The 24,966-nt window shown below is 51.2% G+C and overlaps 1 protein-coding gene across 1 annotated transcript; it reads right to left on the bottom strand.

The window, feature by feature from the left end:
- XKR7 (XK related 7) lies at nucleotides 1-24,395 on the bottom strand (the record flags this gene model as incomplete). Its single annotated transcript, XM_079719082.1, has 3 exons — nucleotides 1-956; nucleotides 2,286-2,488; nucleotides 23,812-24,395. The coding sequence occupies 3 exons, from the start codon at nucleotides 24,393-24,395 to the stop codon at nucleotides 1-3; spliced, it is 1,743 nt and encodes a 580-aa protein (XP_079575208.1).
- Between the last annotated feature and the right edge of the window lie 571 nt (nucleotides 24,396-24,966).

Here is a 24,966-nt window from a genome sequence, read left to right as displayed (position 1 = left end):
CTACAGCGAGGTCTCATACTCCAGCAGCTCCTGGGAGATCCCGATGCTCCGGTACTGCAAGCGGGGTGTCGTAGGCGAGGAGTATTCCAGCGCCAGAATGGTCTTCCGGAGCCGGCGGTCGATAAAATGAGCGTCCCAGGCAGGGTACTTCTTACGAGGCAGGTCAATCCGAATGACAGGCCCCTCTGTCCGCAAGGTGCGGGCCACGGGCGTGGGAGGCAAGCCAGGTCGCACCTGGAAGACAGGTGGTGTGGGGGTCCCCGCACGCTCGCCTCCCACGGAGGCCCCATCCCGCTCAGCGCCTGTAGTCCTGGGCAGGGACCTCGGGGGGCTTGTGACAGCATCGGCTGGTGGGCCACAGGGCCCTGGGGCCTCAGGGCAGATGCAGCCAGGCATATGGGGACCCAGCAGGGGCCCGTTAGGGTGCAGGAGGCAGTAGTAGACACACATGAAGAATATGCCCAGTGCGAAGCTGGAGGCCACGACACAGACCAGAATAAGTGAGTGGAAGTCAGTGGAGAAGTTGCGGCTGGAGTACCAGAAGCCGGTGAGCACGGCGTTCTCAAGCAAGACGATGCAGTAGTAGAGGGTCATGCGGCGGCGGCTGCGGCCCTCCTTGACGTTGAACCAGCAGAAGATGTAGATGATGCCCACCACCATGTTGTAGATGATTTCTTCCCACTTGGACATGCAGAAGTCCGTCTCGCCCTGGATGACCCAGAAGGTCATGACGCACCAGTGGGCCACAATGAAAATGCCAAAGTAGAGCTTGTAAACGCTGGCGAAGAGCGCGAAGGCCAGACTGCGGGCCGCGATGGCAAACAGGTGCCACAGCACCTGGGCCACGGCGCCCTTGTAGGACAGCGGCCGCTTGTCGTCCCGTGAGTCCCGCAGCACCTTCTGGTAGGAGGCCAGGGTCCAGGCCAGGGACACGAGTGAGGCAGAGGTGGAGAGGGCTGCAGAGACAGGGTGGGGGCAGGGTGGGCTGGGTTAGGGGTGGGTCTGGGTTGGGGTCTGAGGAAAGGGGGAGGGGTCTGGGTCAGGAGCTGGGTTCTGAGGAGGTGTGAGGGAAGGGTCTATAAATCAAGAGGGGTGTGGAGAGGGTCTGGGTGGGTGGGCTTCAAGAACACTGAGGCAGGGGTGAGAGTGGACAGGGCTGGGTACTTCTACAGGGATGGGAGCATAAAGGGAGATGGGGAAGTGGGTGATTTTGGTCTCCATAAGGGTCAGGTTGAGGTCTCTAGTGTGGGGCTGTTAGGGTTCAGGGGTCTTGGTGGGAGGGTGGGAAAATAGGGTCCAGGACTCTGGGACTGAAAAAGGAGGTGAACAGGGGGGTCATGATTAGGGAATGGAGGAGCCAGAAGGGACTGTTAGAAGCTACAGGCCACCAGGATGAGGCTGGGGCATGGAAAGGAATATCCAAGCTGAGCACAGCTGAGGGCATGGGAGGAAAATCCCGGTGGGAAGTTTCGACTGGGGCCCAGGACCCTGGGCGAGGGATGCCCAGGGAACCTGAGAGATGGTGATAGAGTCGTCTGAAACACTGAGGGTGTGTTGGGCAGTGTCCGGCGGGAGGGTCACGGGGAGCCCCAGGGAGACTGGGCATGTGGCTTTTCTCTGACACTGAAAGGGTTGGCCTGGTCTGTTAGGGTTAGAGAAGCGGCAGGGTGGGTGGGCGGGGTGAGCTCATGGGGACCAGGACAAAGCCTGGGAGGAGTCCCCAAGGGGCTGAAGAGCAGTGAGGGGTGGATGGAAGGGCTCTCTGGAAACTGGTGGTGACTCAGAGAGTCTGTGAGGCAGAGGGGTCCCCAGGAGATGCAGGCTGGGATTGGGACAGTCTGGGGAAAGCAGAGGCAGGGGACTTCCCTGAGGGTCTGAGGTGTGGTGATGGGGTCAAGGGCCTCTTTGGACCCGGCAGAAGTGAGGTCTGGTCTGCCCTGGCAATGGCGAAGGGAGGAGGGCGGGAGAGGGTAGTGCGCGGGGAGCCTGAGAAGAGCAAGGGGGTGGGGTATCTCCTAACACTGAGGGTAAGGGCGCCATTGGAGGGGACCTGGGGGTCTGCAGAGGCCTGGAGAATGGTGAGAGTAGAAGGGGCGGGGCCTCCAAAACCCCGACAGTGAGTGCGCCGAGGTGGGGGGAGTGGACAGGGCCTCCCCAGGGGGCCTTAAGCATTGAGCTGGGTGGGGGTGGGGTTGGGGGACAGGTGGGGCCGTCAGAATACTGCAGACGAGTGAGCCCTGGGGGCGGGGGCGCCCGGGGCGGGCAGGCGGAGGGGCGGGGCTCACCGGACAGCAGGTCGGGCGCGCCGCCGCGGTGCACCAGGAGGCTGAGCTGCAGCACAAGCTGCGGCGCGCTGCGCAGGAAGGTCTCCAGCAGGCGCAGCATGCTCACGTCGGCGCTCTCGAACAGCATCCTCCAGTAGAAGTGGCGCCGCAGCCGCTCCCCGCGCCAGCGGCTCTGCAGCCCTAGGTACATGGCACGCAGGTACCTGCGGGAGGACGTGGTGCTCAGGCTGTTGCGCGCGCTCATCCCCCTCGCCCCCTCCCAACCAGACCCTCGCCACCCAGCAAGTGCAGAGGGCCAGGGCGCGGTGTTGCCCTGGGCAAGTCACTTACTGCGCTTGTTTCCTCAGCTGTGAAACGGCCTCATTGAAAGGATCACCTCACGGGGCTGTTGTTGGGCTGCTCCCACTGGGCTCACTAGCTTAAAGCACTGGCACAAAGTAAGCCTTTAATACAGCATTATAAGGATCATTATTGCTATGGCAAGTTAGGGCCTGCTTTCTTTGCAGGATTCTGGACACCTTACCTGGAGCTTGCAATAACCCTGTTATTATCCCCATTTTATAGATGAGAAAACTGAGGCTCAGAGAGGTATGTCGTATGTCCAAGGTCACACAGCTAGGAAGCAGTGGAACCAGGATTCAAACCCAGGTGGGCTGGTCTCAGACCCACACTCTAACCAACAGGCAACACTGCCTCTCACTGTAAGCCATAAAGACTTGCCCATACACAGGTTCCTTCAGGGACAGTCCTGGTGCCAGCCCCCAGTTCTGTTGCCAGCTTCCTGGCCTTTTCCCCAACCCCACGTCTGAGTGCCCAGTTCTCCCCTTAGGGAAGCTGCTCAGAGATCCCCTGGCATTTGCGACTTGGCTGCTTCCCCTGGTGCCACTTCTCCCAACAAACTTCACAGCTCCAGCTGCTTTGCACACGTCACAGATTTGCTCGCCCTCACTGCTAAGCTTTTGCACTTTCTGTTCCCTCTGCCTGGAACACCTTGCCCTGTCCGCCAACCCCACCCCAGCCCCAAACCTGGATAACTCTTGCTTTTCATCCAAGGCTCAGCTTTTAGATATGACTTCTTCCAGGTAGCCTCTACTGATCACCCTCCACCTGAGGTAGGGGCCTCTCCCCGGCTTCCCTCCAACCCAGCACTCGTCACAGTGGGTTGTAACTGTCTGGTTATGCATCCATCTCCCACAGGCTGTGAACTCCATGAGTATGACTAACTCATAACTGACTGCTATACCCTCAGTTCCTAGCACACGGTAGGTGCCAATCCTATTGGCTGCATGACTAAGTGCATGATTCCAAGTTTGTTTAACTGAATGGAACTCTGGTAGCCCCATAGGAGGTATGGAAGGGATCTGGAAGTCCTGAGTTCAATTCCTGACTTTGCTTCTAATTTGCTGTGTGATTTTGAACAAGACCCTCTCTGAGCCCTAGTTGATCCCATCTAAAGTGGTTGTAAGGATTAAATGGATGAGGTACTTTGCAACTATAAAGTGCAGTGCCCATTAGGGTGACAAAGGACCTGTCCACACAGATCTCTGCCCTGGTTCCTTGCCCAGCAGCTCCACTCCTGGCTGTTGCAGGTACAGACCCTGCTCCCCAACCCCCAAATTCTCTGATACACAGGACAGGCAAGCCCTTTTCATAAAACCAGAGAGGGCTCCTCTAGGAGTCATATCCCCCAAAACTGGGGGAGAAAATCCCACCAGATTCAATGACCCTATTGCCTGAATCCAAAATCAGGGAACCAAGGATCTGGGGGTCTATTCCCAGATGTGAAGTGCTGGCATTTCCAGGATGTTCTGTATTCAGCTGTGTGTGACCAGCCCAAGGGAGGAACCACAGTGCTCCCTGGAATTTGCGCTAATTCCCAGAGTTTTCCCAAATGAGTATCCTGGTCTTAGCAATGGTGTGGCCCTCTCTGGGCCTCAGCTTCTCTATCTGCCAACAAGAGGGATGGGCTTGGAGACTTTGGAGATCCTTTCAGAGCTAATGTTCTGGGACCCAAACTTTCCCCCCAAAACATGGCCAGAAACATCCCATTTAGGCCTCTCCTTCCCATCTCTGGGTCTTCTGAGGACCAATCGGTGGTGTAGACACACCCTCAGTGTGAAACAGTATGGGATTGGCACCCGGGACAGCGAAGAGGGCTGTTCCCTCAGAAGCTGACTCGAGATGCAAAGGCCCTTCAGTCTAGCTCTCCTGTCCAGTGCTGGAATCCCTTCAGCAGTTCCCAGCCCCGTGTATTCACCCCTCTGTTCACACACTTCTCAGAACAGGGAGATGCTACCTCTTGAGGCAGAGCCTTTGGCTTCCGAGCAGCTCCAGGGCCGAACTGTGTTTCTCTTGATGAGCAGAAATTTGTCTCCCTGTGACTTCTATTCTCTAGGCCGCTGCCTACCCCCCAAATAAGGATGTCTGCAGCTAGAATCATTCATTCACGTAGCAAGCATATCTTGACCACTTGCTATGTTCCAGGCCCTGTGACCTTAAGTACCTCACAGTCCCATGGGAGAACAGACAAGCTAAGAGCTGAAACAGATGCTCTAAGATGCTGTGGAACCCAGAGAAGAGATGGGTAACTTTAGCTGGGGAAGACTTCCTGGAGGAAGAAACATTTGATCTCCATTTTAAAGCATGGGTAGGCATTTGAAGGCACACAGGAAGCAGAAAGCATTTTAGCTGGAAGCCCAGCTAAGGCAAAGGTGTAGAGGCATGAGAGAACATGGCTTTTTCGGGGAACGGCCAGTGTTTTGCCAGGCCTGGTGGGGAGGGTTGTCCTAGGGAGGAGCATTAGAAGACTAGAATCGTGAGGGGCATCAAATTTTGGACTGAACAGTTCATATTTTATTCTAAATCTGAATTCTATCCCAGAATCAGGGGTGATATGATCAGCTCGGTGGCTTAGAAAGCTCACTCTGTTGGCTTGCTTGGAGGAAGGCCAGGTGAGTCCCCAGTTTAGTTCAGGCCTGAAATGACAGGGCCGAGTTAAGGCAGGGCACAGAGGAGGAGCCGAGCGCAGAGCTGGAGATGCCAGAAGTGGGGGCGACTCGGGGAGAGACCAGAACGGCCCCCAGAGCTTCTCAGGGCCCCAAACGCAGACCACCTGTCCCAGCCGCCATCTCCCCCTTCCCATTCCCTTTCCCAGTCCTGTGGCTCCGGCTTTGAACAGGAAGGAGAGACCAGCTGGTCCAGTGTGAAGGGGCCTGGGGAGCTGGGGGAGGGCAACACCCTGGAAGTTTCCCTCAGGCTGGAAGACCATCTGTTTCCCGGCCTGGGTCAGCATGAGAAAGGCCCCAGCCCGGCCAGCATCCATCACCACCTGACAGGCCGCTTGCCCAACTCCCCACCCACTCCTGTCCCCTCCTGTGCCAGCTCCCAACACCCCACACCCCAGCTAACAGCAGACAAAGGGCTTACCCAGCCGAGGGCGCTGTTGGGCCAGAGCAAGGCAGGGGGAGGGGAAGAAAGAAGGCTTCTGAGACCCCAGAACATGGGGTCAGCAGGGAGCGTGCAAAGACCATGCCGCAGTCCGAGGGTGAAAGGGCCTCGGTTCAGCCTCATTTTGCTCCTTGCCCCTTTTGGCAACAGGACCAAAAATCGTGGCTGTCCTTTCCAGCAGGTGGTAAATGCTCGTTGCCAAGGGCCTGCGAGGTTTTCATGGGCCTAGCAAAACGTTTGAAGCCTGGAAACAAAATTGGCTCTAAAACACAGGGAAAAACTGCAGAATCAAAATTAATAAATGTTTAATTAAACGTCTGCAAAACAGAGCACGATATCAGCCAGTCGACTGCAATTTGGCTTTTATCTGGGTATATATAATTTACATTCGATGTTTGATGGGGCTGCATTTTAATATACTTGATAGATGTGGGGCCCACAAAAGTCTTAAAACAGCTCTGCCCAGGACATACAACCTAATTTCCCTGGGCCTCAGTTTTACCTTCTCTAGAAAGGGGCCCAGCACTTGCCCTCCTGCCTACATCACAGCCACGGGGATGAGGATCAGGAGACAAGATGGCAATATGCTGGGCTTGTGGGTTTGCCCGTGCCCTGGATGCTGTGTGGCCTTGGGTAATCTCTCTGCCTCTCTGAGCCTCATTTTCCCCCTTGTTGTGGGCATTTGTAAACTCTAGAGGGATGTGCACATAGTGAGGGTGAGCATATGCTAGGTGGAGGCCTCTGGCTCCTTCTGATCATCAAGCAGCCTCTCTCTTTTAATTGAAAGTTGATGTACTAGCAGGTGCCCTTAAAACCTCCTCCAGGAAGCCCACCTGATTCCACTCTACTTGAAAGGAAGTTGGAAGAAGTTGACTTTCACCACAAATGGGACCGATGCCACCTACAGAGAACACCTCATCTCAGGGAATGGAATCCAACTTCAGGGGCAGTGCCTCTGCTCTCCTCCAAAACACATCCCCAGTCTGTCCATTCACTGACACCACCCTGGTCCAGGCCATCGTCATCTTCTGCTTTCCCAGTCCTGCATCCACTCCTGTGCCCCACCACCATAGTCCATTCTCCACATGGCAACCAGTGGGATATTTTAAAAACTAATCATGTCAGATCATGTTATTCCCCATCTCAAAATCTTCCAAGGCCCTCCCATCCCACTTGGAATAAAATCCAAGCATCTCCCCTTGGCTTGCAGGCCCTAAACCATCTGGCCCTTTCTGTTTCTCTCAACTCGTCTCAAACCACTGCTTCATTCGTGCCCTGGAGGTTCCTGGAAGCCAGCCAAACTGACTCTGGACCTTTGCACTTGCTACTTGCTCTGCCTGAAACACCCCCTTCCCCAGATCCTCCCATGGCTGATTCCTCAGCTCCCACGTCACCTTCTCAGAGAGGCCCGCCAGGCCACTCATCCCACGTCAGCCCCTCTCCACTCTCGCTAAATCACTCTCATCTCTCATATCACTGTCTTATTTTCTTCTTAACATACACTATGAAACAATCTTATTTATTAATTTACACATCTATGTTCTGTTTTATCACTGTGATTTGCTGAGGGCTGGGACCTCATCTATCTTGGTCACCACTGTGTTCCCAGCATCAGTACATGTAGTAGGCACTCGATAAATATTTGTTGAATGAATCCAAGTGCATGAGTGTTTGCAGGTGTCTCCCTCCTGACCTTGGAGGCCCTGGGGCTTCTCTGCCTGAGTTTGCATAGAGCCAGAACATCTGTCCTTCCTCCTCCAGGAAGCCTTCCCTGATGCTCCACAGCCTGGTTGGGCCTCCCCAGCTCTGACACCTCCCAGCCTTAAATTGTCTGAGGCCAGCGTGAGCCAGAACCTAACAGACAGCTCTACCACCCCCATTTTACCGGTGAGGAATCAGAGGTGCTCAGAAGTCTGTTTTGGATCTAACTTGCTGACTCCCAATCTTTGGCTCGGAGAAGCAGCCTGTCTGGGAGGAAATTGGAAATTGAAGCGGTAAGTGTGTATCGTTGAGGATGGGGTGGGGAGCAAAATGACGAAGCCTAGAGAAGAGACAAGCCAGCAGTGAGGGTGTGAAATCCCTCCACTCAAGGATCCGAAAGGCTGTTCCCTGCGAGCAGGCAGCTGGGCAGGAGATGACAGAGCTCATTCCCTTCTCCCCAGGCCCAGGGACTTCCCAGCGTTGAGGGCTCCTTTCTAACAGGCAGAAGAGAGAAGGATGAGGGGATCCCACATCCCTAAGCCAGAAAGTTTCTGGGTCACCCTTTCTCTCTCCTGTTCTCTGTTCCTGGGTTGCCCTGAGTCTCTGGTACCAGTCAGGGTTGCTGGCCTTGGCCTCAGTCTCCGTGCAGAAGCCCGGACCCGTCTTCTGTGTGTCCTCAGATCCTCGGTCATTGTCTGTCTCTGGCTCTGGCTCTGATGAGCTTGTTATTGCATCTGTCCCTTGAATGCAGGGTCAGCCCATTTATTTATCTGTTCCTCCGTTAGTCAGTCTATCTATTTGTCAGTCAGGGTCACTCTGGGGCCCTGGGTCAGTCCTCCTCTCTGTCCTTGGACTATAGGTCACATCGTCTCTAAGATACTATGTCCATCTGTTAGTCAGCTTGACCCTGGGGTCCCAAGTCAGCCTGTCTGTCTGCTCTTAGAGGCCAGGAACGTCAGTCTGTCTGTCCCTTGGATGTCAGGATAGCCTGTCTGTCCCCTCGGATACCAGGCCTGCTTTTCTGTCTGTCTTTCTGGCTGTCTCTTGGATACTGCCTGTTGGTCTGTCCATCCTTCAGTCTCTTGGCGGCTTGGTCCATCTCCTGGTCTGTTGCTCAGCTCGTGGCTCGCGTGACTGCCAGTTTTCCGGCCGCCCTCCCCTGCCTGCACCCCGGCTCCCGACTCTGGGGCTCTCTCTGTCTGTCTGCGTCTCTCACATCCTCGGCTCCTCCATCTGTCGATCTCAGCGTTTCCGAGTGTGTGTTCTCGTCCCTCTCCACTCCCCCTCACAGCTCTGGGCCAAAAACACAGCAGCTTCCAGCGGCTCCCCCGCTCCCACCCTATCCAGAAACGGCACCATGGCCAGCTCTCTTGTCTCCATTGTGGGCCAGGCTTGCAGGCTCTGGAGGGTGACCAGGCTGGGCTGATGGAAAGCAGCAGGAACACTGTACCAACTGGGCCCACAACTGCTCCGTAAGTCTGTAGGGGGATAGTGTGCAGGCAAAAATAATGAGAATAGCTCACGCTTACTGAACACCAACTGTATGATAGGCTGTGCTAAGCCTTTTAATACATATTGTCCATTCCTCACAGCAAATCTTTGAGGTGGGTACTATTATTATCCTTATTTTACAGATGAAGAAACGGAGACCCAGAAGGGGACTGGGACTTGTATAAAGTCACACAGCAAGTTAGTGCCAGACCTAGGACTCAGACTTGGCTCTCCATGGGCCCCTGAATCGGAGAAGGAGCTTCAGTTGCCTGGAAGGTATTCAGAGGGCTGCCCGGGAGGACCCATGTCGGACAGGGCTGGACCTAAAAGCTTTGCTTGGAATTATGTGGGTTTAGAGAAAACTGGGGAAGGGGTGACAATAGTAGTTGCAGTGTCAGGAAACCCAAGCTCAAGGCCTTCACTGGACTTTCTGGGAAAGTCCAATCCCTCTTTGGGCTTTAGTTCTCCTACAAAATAGGTCCAAGGAACTTGATGCTTGACTACCCCAAGGAGTTTTCATCAGGCGCATCTCCCCACACATCCAATTCTGATAACATTAAGGCCCAATAGCTGTCTCCTAAACCCAAGTACTTCTCCCCACCCCGGTGTTATCACTCTGGTCCAAGCCACCCAACCCCAAGCAGCGGCAGCCTCCATCTACCTTGATCTCCTTCCCTCCATCCTTGCCCTCATAGACCATATTCTTCACACAGCAGCCTGAAGGGTCCTGTAAAATCCTAGGTCAGGTCGTGTCACTCTCTACTGTCCTTAGAATAAAATCCTCACCATGACCCGTGGGGCCCAGTGCAATCCAGCCTCTGTCTACCTCTAGGACTTCATCTCCCTCCGCCTTCCCCCTCCCCCACATCTCCGGCTATACTGGTCTTGTTTCTTCCTGAACACCCCAAGCTCTTTCCAGCCTCAGGGCCTCTGCCTGGAAAGGGCTTTACCAGCACGTGGCAAATGCTTATTCTCTCCATCTCAGCTCAGTGTCACCTCCTCAGAGAGGCCCTCTCAGATCCGCCCTCTGCCTTCCAAAGCAATTCTACCCACCCCTCTTGCCACTTTCTGTCAAGTTACCCTATTTTCTGAATAACACATATCACAACCGGAGATGATCTAATTTACTTGCTTACATGTTTCTCGTCTGTCTCTCCATGAGTGTGGAGACCATGTTTGTCCTCTTCTCTGCTATGCCCCTAGTGCCTGGCACATAGTTAATGTTCAATATATATTTGTTTCTTGAATGAGTGAATGAATGGAGTGTGAATGTATTTTGTAAGCCCCCAAGGGAAGGCTGTCAAGTGCAGAGGGAAAGAATCAGCCTTGAGGGTCAGGGAGACCTGGGTTCCGATCCTGACGCCATCATTTACTGTCTGTATAGTTTTAGGCAAGTTGCTTCCCTTTCTGAGCCCTTCAGCTCAAAGCCCACCTTATGGGGTAGCTATAAAATCAGAAAGTGGTGATTTGTATAAAATGCCCAGCCCAGTGCAGGGTATTCAACCAATACGAGGTTTTAAGAAGCTGACAGACTCAGAGGCTCCAGCAGGGAGAGGAGGTCTTGTAGTTTCCAGTTTAGTTTCTGGCGGGGCTGAGACCTACTCCTCGCCTGACTTTCCCTGGTGCTCACTGAATCCATCCTCAGGAGACAGAGGGTCAGAGAAGTCCCTTCAGGACAAGTTCACAGGGCAGGGCCTTATTTGGGGTCTTCGCCCTCCTCCAGAAAATAACGGCCACTCATCAAAGACCTTCTGTGGGTACTTTGCTAAAATCCTCACTGCAGCCCTGTGAGGTTTCGTGGGCATGACCCCCATTTTCCAGATGAGGAAACTGAGTCTCAGAAAAGAGGAGGTTCACTTGACATTTATTCACCCAGCATTTTTGAGTACCTACTGTGTGCCAGGAGCTGTGCTAAAATGCTGGTGGACATGATGGTGAGCAAGACAGACCCAGTCCATCTGGCACTGTCTAGCGGGGAACCTGGACATTAATGAAATCGTCCTGTAGACTTGAAACGACAGACATTCTGTGGGTTGCAGACATGTTCCAACTGGCTTCTGTGCTCCAGTGCTGAGGAAGGCAATGCTATGGGAGAAGCGCCCAGCTTGGGAAGGGCGTGGCAGTCAGGGAAGTCTTTCCGAAGGAGGTGGCTACTGAGGCATGATCTGAAGCAGGCACAGGAGTTAACCAGGTGAAGGGAGGGAAGGGAGTTTCTGGCAGAGGAACAACATGGGCACAGGTCCTGAGTTACGCAGGAACAGTAAGTGGTCAGAATGGCTATAGCTCCAGAAAAGGAGGTGAGAAAGCAAGGGATGAGGGGGACTATGGTGAAGCATTTGGTTTTTATCTGAAGAGTGAAGATTGTGTTGGATAGCACTTCTGCATTTTAGAGGGAGTACCCTGGCTGTAAGGAACAGATTGGACGAAGGCAAGGGTGGAGGTTGGGAGACCAGTTACCAGGTGAGAGGTGAGGATGGCCCAGACAGAAGGGATGGACCCCAGAGACATTTAGCAGGCATTTGGAGAAGTGACTTGCCCAAGATCGGTAGCCAGAAGCATTGGAATTGCATCTCAGATTAGGAATGGTGGACTCCTTCATTTCACCACAGGCATGGATCAAGCTGAGGACCTAGATGCAGTCTGTGAGCTCCCTGCAAAACATTGGGCCTCCAATTATACAGCTTCCTCACCTGAAATGTGGCCAAGGAAGCTCCTGGGGGGAATGGCCTTGAGGCCCCCTCCCCATCTGTCCACTCCTCAGTGCTGAGCACTCCTGCAAGGATGCAAAATGGGACCTTCCTGGAACTGGCAGCCTAATGAGTCATAAATGTCAGTAAAGGATGCGATTTTACACGTTTGGCTCCCATTTCATATGGTGCTGGGAGCTGGGCTGTCTCCTTCCTCCTCAGCAGCCCCCTACAGAGTCACAGCACTTTTTTTTGCTGGGCTAAGGCCAAACATCTCCCTGCCACTAATTTTAGGCTCTGGCTGTAAAGCTGAGACCCTCTCCCAACCCGCCCACTGCAGTCAGCTCCCAGACCGTGCTCCTCTCTTTGCCCAACAGGGAAGCAGGCTGCTCCTCTCCAGCAAAGCATTTGGGACCAGGTTCATGCCTCTTATGTTCTTCACTGTACTGAGTGCAGCCAGAGCTCCTTCCCTCTCTGGGCTTCACTTTCTGCATCTGTGAAATGGGTGCAGAGCAGAGACTCAAAGCCAGGACTCCATACTCTAGCCCAAAGCTCTTTGATCCCCTCTTTCCTCTATTCCTGATATCCCTGTGTGACACTGGGATGGCATGAGCCTGTGAGGGAGAAGGAGTTAGATCCTAGTCTCCTGGTGGCATCTGAAGGTACTTGAAGATCAAGGCAGGGAGAAAGCACCACTTCTATTTGTCTCTGATCTATGAGATCCTAGATGGTAGAGGAGCCGAGCTGATATTATGAGGGACTCTGGGGAATGAAAGAGGGGTGTCTAGAAAGGTAGCTGTCCCTCAGCTCCAGCTGATTGCTGCCATGGGAGAATGTGAGCCCAGTATGGCTGGAATTTCAATTTTTCAAGAAGAGCTGGAATTTAGGATATTTATGCAAAAAACAAAACAAAACAAAACAATAAAACCCACAAACTTCAATTTGGAAATGTTGGCAACTAATTTTAAAAATACCATATGTGGGCTTCCCTGGTGGCGCAGTGGTTGAGAGTCTGCCTGCCGATGCAGGGGACACGGGTTCGTGCCCCGGTCCGGGAAGATCCCACATGCCGCGGAGCGGCTGGGCCCGTGAGCCATGGCCGCTGAGCCTGCGCATCCGGGGCCTGTGCTCCGCCACGGGAGAGGCCCCAACAGTGAGAGGCCCCAACAGTGAGAGGCCCGCGTACCGCAAAAAAAAAAAAACAAAAAAAAACCATATGAATTTAAAAGAAATTATTATTCCTTTTTTAGGTTTGATAACAGTATTACATACTTCAGTTATATTTTTTAAAAGTCTTTTTAGAGATGTACTGAAATATTTATGGATGCAATGATATGACATCTGAGACTTGCTTCAAAATAACATGGAAGGGCAAGAAATGGGGTGGGGTCCAGACCTATACTCTCCAACACCTACGTGTCCTACACTAGCCACATATGGTTCTTTAAATTTAAATTAGTTAAAATTAAATAAAATTTAAAATTCAGTTCCTCAGTTATACATTTCAAATGCTCAACAGTCATGTGTGGCTAGTAGCTACTGTATTGGACAGTGCATTTCCTATATACATATATAGCATTTTCATCACTGCAGAAAGTTCTTTCAGATGGTGCTGGCCTAAATAAGACAAGGTTGGCCAGGAGATGATCATTCTTGGAGCAGGATGGTGGTACACAAGGAATCATTATCCTGTTCCCTCTGCTTTTATATATTTAAATTTTTTCCATAATAAAAAGTTTCATTAAATAGTAGGGGAAAAAAATACTGTGTGGGACAAAGGAACACATCCTCAGGCTGGATTTGCCCTTGGGCCACTGATTTACAACCTGTGGTCCAGCAGATAAGCATCACAAAGCACCCAAGTTAGATCCACAGACTCTTAAAACTGTGAGGGGCTTTAGAGATGAATGGTTTATCCTCCAAACTGAAGGCAGGAGGCCCTGCTACAGCTTCCCTGCCAAAGGCAGTCACTTTCATCTGCATGCATGTCTGGTGATGTGGAGTTCACACCCTCGGGGCAACTCAGGGAGATCTTTCTTCTTATCAAACAGCTTCTGCCTCCCTTTCACCTTGGGTTGTCACCTATCCTCACACTGTCTCTGGAGTCACAGAATAAGTCTCCTTCCTTGAAGGGGGGATCTGTGGGTGAGGGGTAGTGAGCATTAGGACCCTTGATGCCCTTCTCCCACCCCCTATCTTATTATGAAGCAAGTAGGATGGGCCAATAATAATTGGTAGTAAATATTTTCTGAGCATATAATATGAGAAGACTCTATTCATTTACATTATCTCAAGACATCTTTACAAGAACCTTAAGGGGTGAATCCTATCACCCCATTTCACAATGCTATTAGAGCTCCAGCTGGTGGAGCAACTTGCCCAAGGTCACACATGGCACACATGGCACCATGGGCTGTACCAGTGCCCCAAGCTCTCAGCTACTCTGCTGTCTTGTCCAAGTCCTGGGAAAACTCATCCAGGATTCCCAAGCCCCCAACTGGACTTTACAGATGGGATAACTGAATTCCAGGCAGAGAAATGTCTTGCTCAAGATTCTGATTTCAGAAACAGACTCACAGACTTAGAGAACAGACTTACGGTTACCAGGGGGGAAGGGTGGGAGCAGGGATAGATTGGGAGTTTGGGTTTGACAGGTACACACTGCTATATTTAAAACAGATGACCAACAAGGACCTACTGTATAGCACCAGGAACTCTGCTCAATATTCTGTAATAACCTAAATGGGAAAAGAATTTGAAAAAGAATAGATACATGTATATGTATAACTGAATCACTTTGTTGTACACCTGAAACTAACGCAACATTGTTAATCAACTATACTCCAATATAAAATAAAAAATTTAAATAAAGTTACGTTACTAACAGTGGGGGAAAAAAGATTCTGATTTTAAAGATTCTATTCAGTTCATGTGAACCTTTATTGAGCACTTACTGCACAAGAGAACTTCATCCCGTCAGACACACGTGCATCCTCCTGGGAACTCAGCCCCCGGGTTGCTTCTACTACATCTTGTACAAATACATATGTATTGCCCTTAGCCTGCATTTGTTCATTGACAGTTTGGAAGGTTGCGGATGAAGGCCTAAGCAGACCTCAGCACTGTGTCCACACAGCAAGGGGCTCCCACACTGCCTTAGCGCCCCCCACATCAGCCACGGATGCAAGCCCTGCTTCAACAGAATTTGTGTTCCTAAGACCCTACTATGGACCTCACCAAAGCTCGCTGGGTACAAGGCCACCAATAACAACAGAGTGCCAGCTCGGAGCCAGTCATGGTGGGGGACAGAAAGAAGAACGAACAAGGCCTCAACTTCCCAGAAGCTTTAAATCTGGTAGGAAAACCAGCCAGGTGGGCAAGGATCACCACAGAATCTGATCAGGACTGTGGGGCTGAGGAGGAATGAGTAATTGTGCATGGGGGGAAAGTCGGAGAGGAAGAACCCAGAATGTCAACAGTGGGTACTTTATGTAAAAATAAAATTTAAAAAATACTTTTCTGACTTTTTCCCTCTTCCCAAAGCAATACATGATTGTTTGTTTTGTAAGAATACACTTAACTAGCAAAAGGCAGTATCTCTTGGTAGTTACACATGTGGGCTGGGGAGCCTGACTGCATGGCTTCAGACACTGGCTTTGCTACTTATGTGGAGGCTGTTACCTCTCTGTGTGTCAATTTCCACATCTGAAACATGGGCCAATAATGCTATCTAACACTACTTGAGGACTTATGATGTGTTGAATACTGTGCAAAGCATGTTCCATATATTAATTCAATAAGCCTTCATAATGGCCATTTGTATAGGGGTGTTATCCCATTTCACAGATGAGAAAACTGAGGCCCAGAGAGGTTAAGTGACTTGCCCAAGGTCACATAGCTCCTAAGTGGCAGAGTCAGAGTTTGGGCTCCACAGTCCTTATTATTCATTATTACACTCCCTACCTGACAGGATTGAAGAGGAATGACCTAATCTATGTCTCTATAAACGGTGACTATAATTTTTAGTAGTATCTGACTCTTTGAAAGCAGGTATACATGTTTTTAAAATGTATGCAGAATCAAAACTACAATGAGATATCATCTCACACCAGTCAGAATGGCCATCATCAAGAAATCTAGAAACAATAAATGCTGGAGAGGGTGTGGAGAAAAGGGAACACTCTTGCACTGCTGGTGGGAATGTGAATTGGTACAGCCACTATGGAGAACAGTATGGAGGTTCCTTAAAAAACTAAAAATAGAACTACCATATGACCCAGCAATCCCACTACTAGGCATATACCCTGAGAAAACCATAATTCAAAAAGAGACATGTACCAAAATGTTCATTGCAGCTCTATTCACAATAGCCCGGAGCTGGAAACAACCTAAGTGTCCATCATCGGATGAATGGATAAAGAAGATGTGGCACATATATACAATGGAATATTACTCAGCCATAAAAAGAAACGAAACTGAGCTATTTGTAATGAGATGGATAGACCTAGAGTCTGTCATACAGAGTGAAGTAAGTCAGAAAGAGAAAGACAAATACCGTATGCTAACACATATATATGGAATTAAAAAAAAAAAAAATGTCATGAAGAACCTAGGGGTAAAACGGGAATAAAGACACAGACCTACTTGAGAATGGACTTGAGGATATGGGGAAGGGGAAGGGTAAGCTGTGACAAAGGGAAAGAGAGGCATGGACATATATACACTACCAAACGTAAGGTAGATAGATAGTGGGAAGCAGCCGCAGAGCACAGGGAGATCAGCTCGGTGCTTTGTGACCGCCTGGAGGGGTGGGATGGGGAGGGTGGGAGGGAGGGAGATGCATGAGGGAGGGGATGTGGGAACAGATGTATATGTATGACTGATTCACTTTGTTATAAAGCAGAAACTAATAAAAAAAAAATAAATAAAAAATAAAAAATAAAATGTATGCAGGTAAAATGTATTTCTTGGTTAATTAAAAATCAGAGTAAAATCATCAAGTGGTACAAGAAATACCTAATTAGTAAGGGAAAATCTCCCCTAACCCCACCTCTCTGCCCCCAGAGATAATAAGTGGAGGGGAGTCTTCTTTGCACCCTTCCTGCGCTGCCTGAGGTTTCAACAAGAGCATACAGCTCCTTTTTAAACAGACAAAACAACCAAGCAGTTTTCATTTTAGACGAAAAATGACAACAATTAGCCTGATTGAGGAAATGGGAGGTGGGGTCTGAGGGGCAGAGGGTGGCACATGTCGAGTTTGTTCAGGGCAAGCGTCTCAGAAGGGGTGGCATTTGAGCTTGGTCTTGAGGGATGTACAGAGTTTCGCGGGGAGGAGGATGGGGCGGGGTGTTGCTGAAGGAAGGACTGCAGGCAGCTGCTTAGAGGCATGAAGAAAGAGCATGTGACTTATTTGGGGGGGAGGGTAGAGCAGTGAGGGGATGAAAGGGTGGGAGGTGCGGGGCTTGACACCAGGCTGTAGCATTAAGACTCGCTCAAGGGGCAGAGGGGAGCCAGGGCTGGCCCTCTGGCTACAGAGTGGCAGGGTCAGCTCTGAGCTTCAGAACTACCATTCTGGCCGCAGGTGGAGACAGGATGGGGAGGAGTGGGCTGCGGGGAGACCGGAGGCTGATAGGATTTCCCAGAGGAGGAATTCCGAGGCCCTAACAAAGGCAGAGTGGTGAATGGAGAGGCCAGAGAAGATCCCAACCCATCTTCCTTCCTCTCCCTGGGGACCTTCGCCCCAGCTGCCAGGGGTTCAAAGCCATTTCCTGGCAGCCCTCCCTCCTCCCCCAGGACTTCTCCTGTGTGGTCTTTATAGATCAAACGGGACGCTGGGCCCAACTGCCGCCGCTGTGTCTGTCAGGAGCTGCTCTAATGGCCTGTTGCTGCCAGCTGGGCAGGGAGAGGAGGGTGGCTGGGTGGAGAGCGTCCTAGAGAAGGGTCTCCCAGGAGGTGGGTGGTGAGGCTAGACTGGAACAACCCTGCAAGGTCAGAGCAGGGAGGGACCTTGAGGATAGTCACCGAGTTCAGGGGGTTGTAAACATGTTTCAGCTGTAGGACTGTCAAAACAAAATCTTAGACACGTGACCATCATATCAAGAAAGAGAAACTTGAGATACTCAGGTTGAAATGATGGTAAGAGGTGAAACACAGTTTGAAAACCACTATGGAATCCAACTCCTGACCTGTTTTATGTATTACTTATACACTTGTATTATTACTGTACAACTAGTAATGGCTACTGAGAATTGAGCACTTCCTGTGTTCCAGGCACTGTGCTAAACACTACACATACATTCTTTAATTTACTCCTCCTCCAAGCCACATGTGATACATACTATCAGTAAGAATGTCCAATTTGCACATGAGAAAATTAAGGCACAGACAAGTTATGCCATTTGCCCCAAATCACAGAAAGTGGCAGACACAGGATAAGGCTGATTCCAGAGTATGAGTTCTTAACCATTAACTGTCTGGCCCCAATGGGGAAATTGACCAAAGAAGGAAAGATATCCTGTCTGCTATGCCTAAAACAGACCCCCGCCCCCTCTGCTACTGCCCTGGTCCAGCCCCCATCTTCTCTCACCTGGATCATTGAAGGTGGATCTCTTCGTGGGTCTCCAGGCTTACCCTGGCTTCCCTCCAGTCCATTTTCCATCCAGCAGCCAGAGTGCGCATTGTAAAGCATAAGTCTAGACCCTGTTCCTACTCTGCTCAAATCCTCTTGGGCTCCCCACTTCATGCAGAGTGAAAGCCCCAATCCTCCCCCCTGGCCTGTGGGGCCCTGCGTCATCCACCCCCAGCCACCCTGTCCACCATCGTCTCCTACAATCCCCCCCCAGCTCTCTGCTCTGCCACAGGGCCTTCTCCCTGCTGTGCTCCCTCCCTGTGCCTGGAATGCCCTTCCCAAGACATCCACACAGCTTGCCCTCACCCTGTTCAGCCCTCTGCCCACGTGCCCACCCCTCACAGAGGCTGCCCTGACCACCTTATCTTGAAGGGCCACACCCTCCTCCTTTTCACTTTTTCCGTAGTTCTTACCACTATCTGACCCATTATATTTTATATTATGTATTATATTTATATTATATATTATATTTATATTTTATATTAGGTAATATATATTTTATTTTGTTTATTGGTTTCCCCCACTAGACTTTTTTTTTTTTTTTTTTTTTGCGGTACGCGGGCCTCTTACTGTTGTGGCCTCTCCCATTGTGGAGCACAGCCTCCGGACACGCAGGCCCAGCGGCCATGGCTCACGGGCCCAGCCGCTCCGCGGCATGTGGGATCTTCTCGGACCGGGGCACGAACTGTGTCCTCTGCATCGGCAGGCGGACTCTCAACCACTGCGCCACCAGGGAAGCCCCCCACTAGACACTTGAGCTCCAAGAGGGCCGGGACTTTGTCTTGTTCACCACTGTATTTCCAGCACTTAGTGCAGTGCCTGGTAGACAGCAGGTGCTCCGTATATTTGTGGAATGAATGACTACAGATTAAATGCACAGCTGCCGGGTCCCTATGGCTTCAGGGTCCTTCAAGGCCCTCTTGCCCTCCTGCCCACTCACAGGCCACCCGCTCAGTGAACAAACCTCTTTCTACAGGGAACAAAGCCCAGGCTGATGGTCCTAACCATTGCCAGGGGTTCTGAGTACTTAACGATGGCCAGCCCTTTGCTAAACCCTTGGTATATTATCTCTTGAAACCTCGAAACAACCCAAGAGGTGATACCATATGGTCTCTAGTTTATAAAGGATGAGACTCAGGCACAGAGAGATTATGTGACCTCTCAGGATCACACATATAACGTGGTATGGTCAGGATTTGAACTGAGGACATTTGAATCCAGAGTTCATGTTCTTAACCATCAGCAAAGAATAGAGCTTCCCAGAGAGGAGCCCCAGAGACTGACTTTCATACCAGGTAGGTCACTAATTCATTTCTGAACTTCTCTGGAGTGCAGAGCTTGTGAGGAGAAAGAGGGAGCAGTGCTGGGGCCTAGACAGAGACAGTGTGGTAGAGGGAGGGCCTCCAAAGTCCAGTTTGCCTCTTTCCTTCCCCTCCCTCCCATTTTGGGGTCCCCAGATCCTAACAGCCTGGGAGGAATCCCATGCCAGATTAATTCCACTAATTGGCTTAACAAACCACGCTTATCTGGGCAAAGCTGGGGCCCGGTGAGTTTAAGATTAGGGAAAGCAGGATGCATGGCTTACTGCTCTCCTGCCCACAGGGTCAGAGCGGACAGGGTTAGGACTTTAATTGGCTTAACAGTGCTGAGTGGCTTAACAGCTCAGAGGGTTGGGGGTGGGAGCTGGGCAGAAGGGCATGAAAACACAGGTTGGTGTCCAGCCCCCAGCCAGCTTCATGTCTGACCAGAGGATCTGTGTGTTCTCTCAGGGATCAATCTGTCTCTGTACCGGGCCATTGCTCTGGGATCCTCTAATGCAGCCAGTGTGGTGGTGTCAGGGATAGAGCCTGGGCTTGGGAATTAGACAAAGGTGGGATGACACCTCACCTCTCCACCACTTGCTCAGTGGGTGACCTTTGGCAAGTTACTTGACTTTTCCAAGCCTCACTTTCTTGTCTGATAAATGGGTATATCAACTGTCAGCAGAGGGAAGGTTTTGGGGCAAAACAAGATCACATGCCTAGAGCACCTCACATGGGGCCTGCTGGGACATGGAGGGTACATAGTGTCTGTGAATTCCTTCTCTTGCTCTCCCTCCTCAGAGCCCCATTCTGTGATTAAAATAATAACATGCATCTTGCAGGGTTGTTTGGGAACAGAAGAAGAAAGGACCTGAATCAATTGTAAGGAGCTGGTCAGAGGTTACAAAGAGAATGGGCCCACATATGTTTCCTGTGGTTGACACTATTTTTAAAAACCTTAATTAGTAGTTGAACACTGGCAGAATTCACAAAAAAAAAAAACCCACCCCAATTTCCCATTTCTCTTGAGAAATCAAGACTTGACAACACCTCGTCATGATTTCTTGGGGCACCATCAGCTGGAGCTGGGTGGCAGCTTCAGCTTCTCTAGGACACTGCTTGCCCCATACTGTCCCCTTGTCTGACACCCATGTACTGACACAGTCTGTGTTACTAGCTCCTCAAAGTATTCAAGCTTTTGACTCAGCATTGTGCAAGCATAAGGAGTTGAAAGATATCTTTATGATTCAAATTAATTTATTCAGATTTGGGGGCGTGGGATCAGCAGGTGAATGAATGGCCAGTCCCTCAGTGTTTATCATGCAGGTCTCACACACACATCTCCTTCCTCATTACCCTGGGTTCCACCCCTCAGAACATCTGCACCAAGTCCCACTGGACAGCGAACCTGTTCTTTCTTTGTGGGAACCTCATGTTTGCTTACCACATTGCTTAGTTTCTAGGAATACCAACTCTGGTGGCTTCTTGTCTGGATTTCTCTCCATTTAGCCAGACTCTCAGCCATTTTTGAATCCAAAGCTTTTGGGACAGGGGCCCAGAGATTTAGCTCTGATATAGACCCAGAGTCAGACTTCCAGAAAAGGGAAGGCTCTTAAGGTCATCAAATCTATTATTCTCATTTTACATACAGGGAAACTGAGGCCCAGAGGTGGGAAGAGCCTTGCCCAAAGCCACCTAGCCAGCTAGTTACAAACCTGGATGAAGTCTCCTGATCCCACCCTACCCCCAACCCAGCACTTTCCTGACAATATACACAGTCTCCCCATCCTTATCCACATAGTTCAACTCCCTCCCCCTCCTTTCCCATTCTTATCTCAGTCCAGCAGAAGCCCTGACTTTCTATCATCCTGGAATCTTGGTATCTCAGACTCATAATTCTTTGAGCTTGGAGGACACTTTAGTGGCAGAATTGCAGGGGAGATAAATTGAACTTGGGCTTTGAAGGCAGAGAGTCTTGAGTCCCAGTGCTTTTACTCCCTAGCCATGTGACCTTGGGCAAGGATGTCCCTTTTCTGAGCCTCCATTCCCTCATCTGTTAAGCAGGAATGATAATACAACCACATTGCAGGATTATTAGGAGCGATACAGGAGATGAAGCAGGTAAAAAGGCAATCAGTAGTCTGGCACAAAGTGAATGCTTAATGAAACAATTGTTACAGAACTGTAAATTAGGGCTCTCATGCCCCTAATGCCTAAGTGAAAGAGTCCAGATGTGATCAAAGAGAATGGAAAAACTGAAGCACATATACCCTGTCTAAATTGTTCCAGGCCTGATATTGCTAGATGCATTTTTTTTTTCAAGAGAAGCTAGGATTTTGGATTTTTGAAATACTATGCAAGCCAGACAAAACACTTCTGTAGGCCAGGTTCAACCTAAGAGCCATTAATTTGTCATCCCTGCAAAATCATCTCATCCCAAGCCCCTCATTTTACGAATAGGGTAGAGTAGAAATCGCTAGCCCTTTTATCTGAGAAACCATGGAGTTCAGTGGACCCTCAGCCATCTGCAGCCACTCCCCTGAGACCCCCACCTCCACCCCATGGTCATTTTTTGCTCTGTTTGAGGGAAATTCAGTTTATGTTCAAGAAAGAAGTATGCATTTCTTGTAAGTAGATTCTGAAAATGGGAGAAGGGGGTTTTGAGGTAGCCAGTGAGTCAAGGGGCAGCTGGGCCCGTTTTAGGCTGAAGGGAAAGGGGAATGAAGCTTTGGTTACCAAGAATAGGAAGTTACCATTTCAGAATCTAAAAATACCTTTCACCATCTGTCCACTCGGGCACAGAATGATAAATGCAGATTAGTTCCTGGATGTAGACATGAATATTTTTTGTGTCAAGCTAATAATAATAACACCACCTTGTGTGGATAGAGCTCCTCCCACCTTTTCCCCCAGGGCAAGCTAAATGGAATATATACATCATTAGGCAAGGCACAGATGGGGAAACCAAGTCAGAGAGAGATTTGGCAACACAACAAGGGTGACACAGCAAGTGAGCAGCTGGGACAAACCCTGGGAGTCCTCTTTCCAACCCTCAGCTCAGAACTGCATCTTCTGAGTTAAGCAGAATGTGTTAACACGTAGCAGAATAAATATAACAACAGCAGTAATCACCCTTTACTCCACAGTGACTTCGACTTTTTCCATGTTTTCCCCACAGGTGTGATAATCATGATAATCCATTGCATTCCTAAAATATGTTACAGTCTGCAGGGCCTTTACAAAGACCTTCTCTCACCTGACCATCCCAAGAGGTAAGAAAATGCAATGTAGATCAATGAGATGAGAAGAGTAGGGAATCGCCCCCTCTTCACAGGTGAGGAAACTGAGGCTTGGAGGGAGGAGGGGTTTGTGTAAGATCAAATAGCAAAGTTCATTCTGTCAGTGCACAGTAGAGCCTAAGCTACTAGAGCAATACAGACTCAAGGGGAACCCTAGGTTCAGAATTCCCCGTCTCCAGTTAACTCAGCTCAGCAGCCACCCTCAGTCCTGGCAGAGGAAGAAGCCTGGAATTGGGCGGCTTGTACAAAGCTTCGGTTTTGTCTTACTGTCCTGAGATGAAAGGACAGATAGTGGCTATCTAATCTCAGATTCAAGATCCCATATCCCCATGGCTCTGTTTCAGGGGTGGGGGGGTGGGGGCGCTGCAGAGACACTGGGGAAGTCCTAGGAGGCAGAAGGAGCTAGACACCTTCTCAGCTGGGTCCACCACAACCTTTCCTAAAAGTCCAAAAAGTTTGGGCGGGATATTCATTTAGCTGCCTCGAATTCTGTTTCTCCTGGGAGGTTGGGAATGGGCTGCAATTCCGAACTGAGAATCTTTGAGAGCAGAGAGGGACTTCTGAGATCTTTCCTAAGCCCAGGCTCAGGCTCAGCACTCACTCAGGCAGAGAGGAGTGGGACAGGGCTGGATGGAGCCCTGGGGCCCTGTTCCAACCTTCACATTCATCTCCATCGGCCCTGGGCCCTCCTCATTCACACACCCCTGAGGATCTCTTTCTCTTTCTTCTTGCCCCATTCCCTCTTCCCTCAATAGCCAGATCATAGAGGATGGTACTGAGGTTGATCAGAGTTAGAGGGCAGAGGTCAGGGAGGAGCTGGCAGAGGAGGAGTAAGAGCTGCAATAGGGTGGGGCGGGGCGGAGGTCAGGACAGGAGCGGGCGTGGAGGGTCAGAGAAAGGCTGGGGCGGCAGGCAGCCCCTTACCACCTCCCACTCCTCCAACTCAGTTCTCTCCACCTGAGCTTCTCCTACCTCCAGACCTGGCCGAGCTGCAGGAGGTGGACGAGGGTCTGCAGTAGCCAGACGCAGAGGCGGCGGCAGCGGCGGCGGTAGGCGCTGGCCGAGGAGGGCTCAGGTCGGGGGCCCAGATCGGGGCTGCCTTCTTTGGTACGGAAGGTGACGGCGCTGTCCTTGGTGCTGATGACCGGCCCGCCGGTGCCGCTGTCCTTGGTGCTGACTGCGGGTCCCGGGGCCCCAGCGGTCTCCGTGTAGTCGTAGACGAACCAGCGGAAGCTGAGCAGTTGTACGACAAGCGAGGGCAGGATCACAAACAGCAACGTGAGGCCGAAGTAGGTGCGCTGACCCTGCAGGTAGTAAGAGGCCGCCAGCCACAGGTCCGTGGCGCCGTCGGAGAAGAACACGAGCAGCGCGCACAGCACCCAGCAGCAGTCCCGCAGCTCGTAGCGCGGCCCCGGGTCTCCCGCCCCGGTTACCCCGGGGTCCCCGGCTGCCGCCGCCGCCTCCCCGCGCCCACCCGCACTGCCCCGAGCTCCTCCGGCCGCCCCCTCCGGCCCCGGGCCGGCCGCGGCCACCGCTCCATCCGACTTCGCGGCCATGTTGGCGGAGCAGGAGGCGGGGAGCGACTTCCGGGCGGCGGAGGGGGGTGGGGTGCGGAGTGGGAAGGACCCTGTGCGGGCGGCTCCCGCCTCCTCCTCTTCCTCCTCTTCTTCTATCTCCTCCCCTACACTTCAATTATTCATTCCCCTCGGCGCCGCCCCCGCCCCTGCCCTTCCCCCACCCCGCCTGGGCTGTGGCCGGATGCGGGCAGCCCTCCAGGGAATCGAGAGGGGGAGGGGAGGGGAGAGCATCCCAGGTCACCCTCCCCTTCCTTCCTCAGAGGCGTGGGGCTCCAGCCACATGCTTTCTGCCTCCAAGTCCCCCACCTCACTCCACTTCCTTCTTTCCATCCTCTCCTCTTACATTTATCTCCTCTGTTTACCTTCAGTGGTCTGGGTCTGAGGAGAGTAGGGGACCAGGGACTTGAAAGTAAGGGGCTTCTTAGGCAGGCACCGCAGTAGACCATCACTCCAAGCTAACACCCCACTTCCTAGTTTCCAGAGTGTTCACATATTGCTCCATCCCTTTCTTTGATCTTGAGAGGTCTCTTTTCTTATTGTCTTTTTCTTA

This window comes from Hyperoodon ampullatus (assembly GCF_949752795.1).
Source record: "Hyperoodon ampullatus genome assembly, chromosome: 14".
In the NCBI taxonomy this organism is placed as follows: domain Eukaryota; kingdom Metazoa; phylum Chordata; class Mammalia; order Artiodactyla; family Ziphiidae; genus Hyperoodon; species Hyperoodon ampullatus.
The sequence above is the reverse complement of the archived record's forward strand: the minus strand, read 5'-3'. Positions and strand labels throughout refer to the sequence as shown.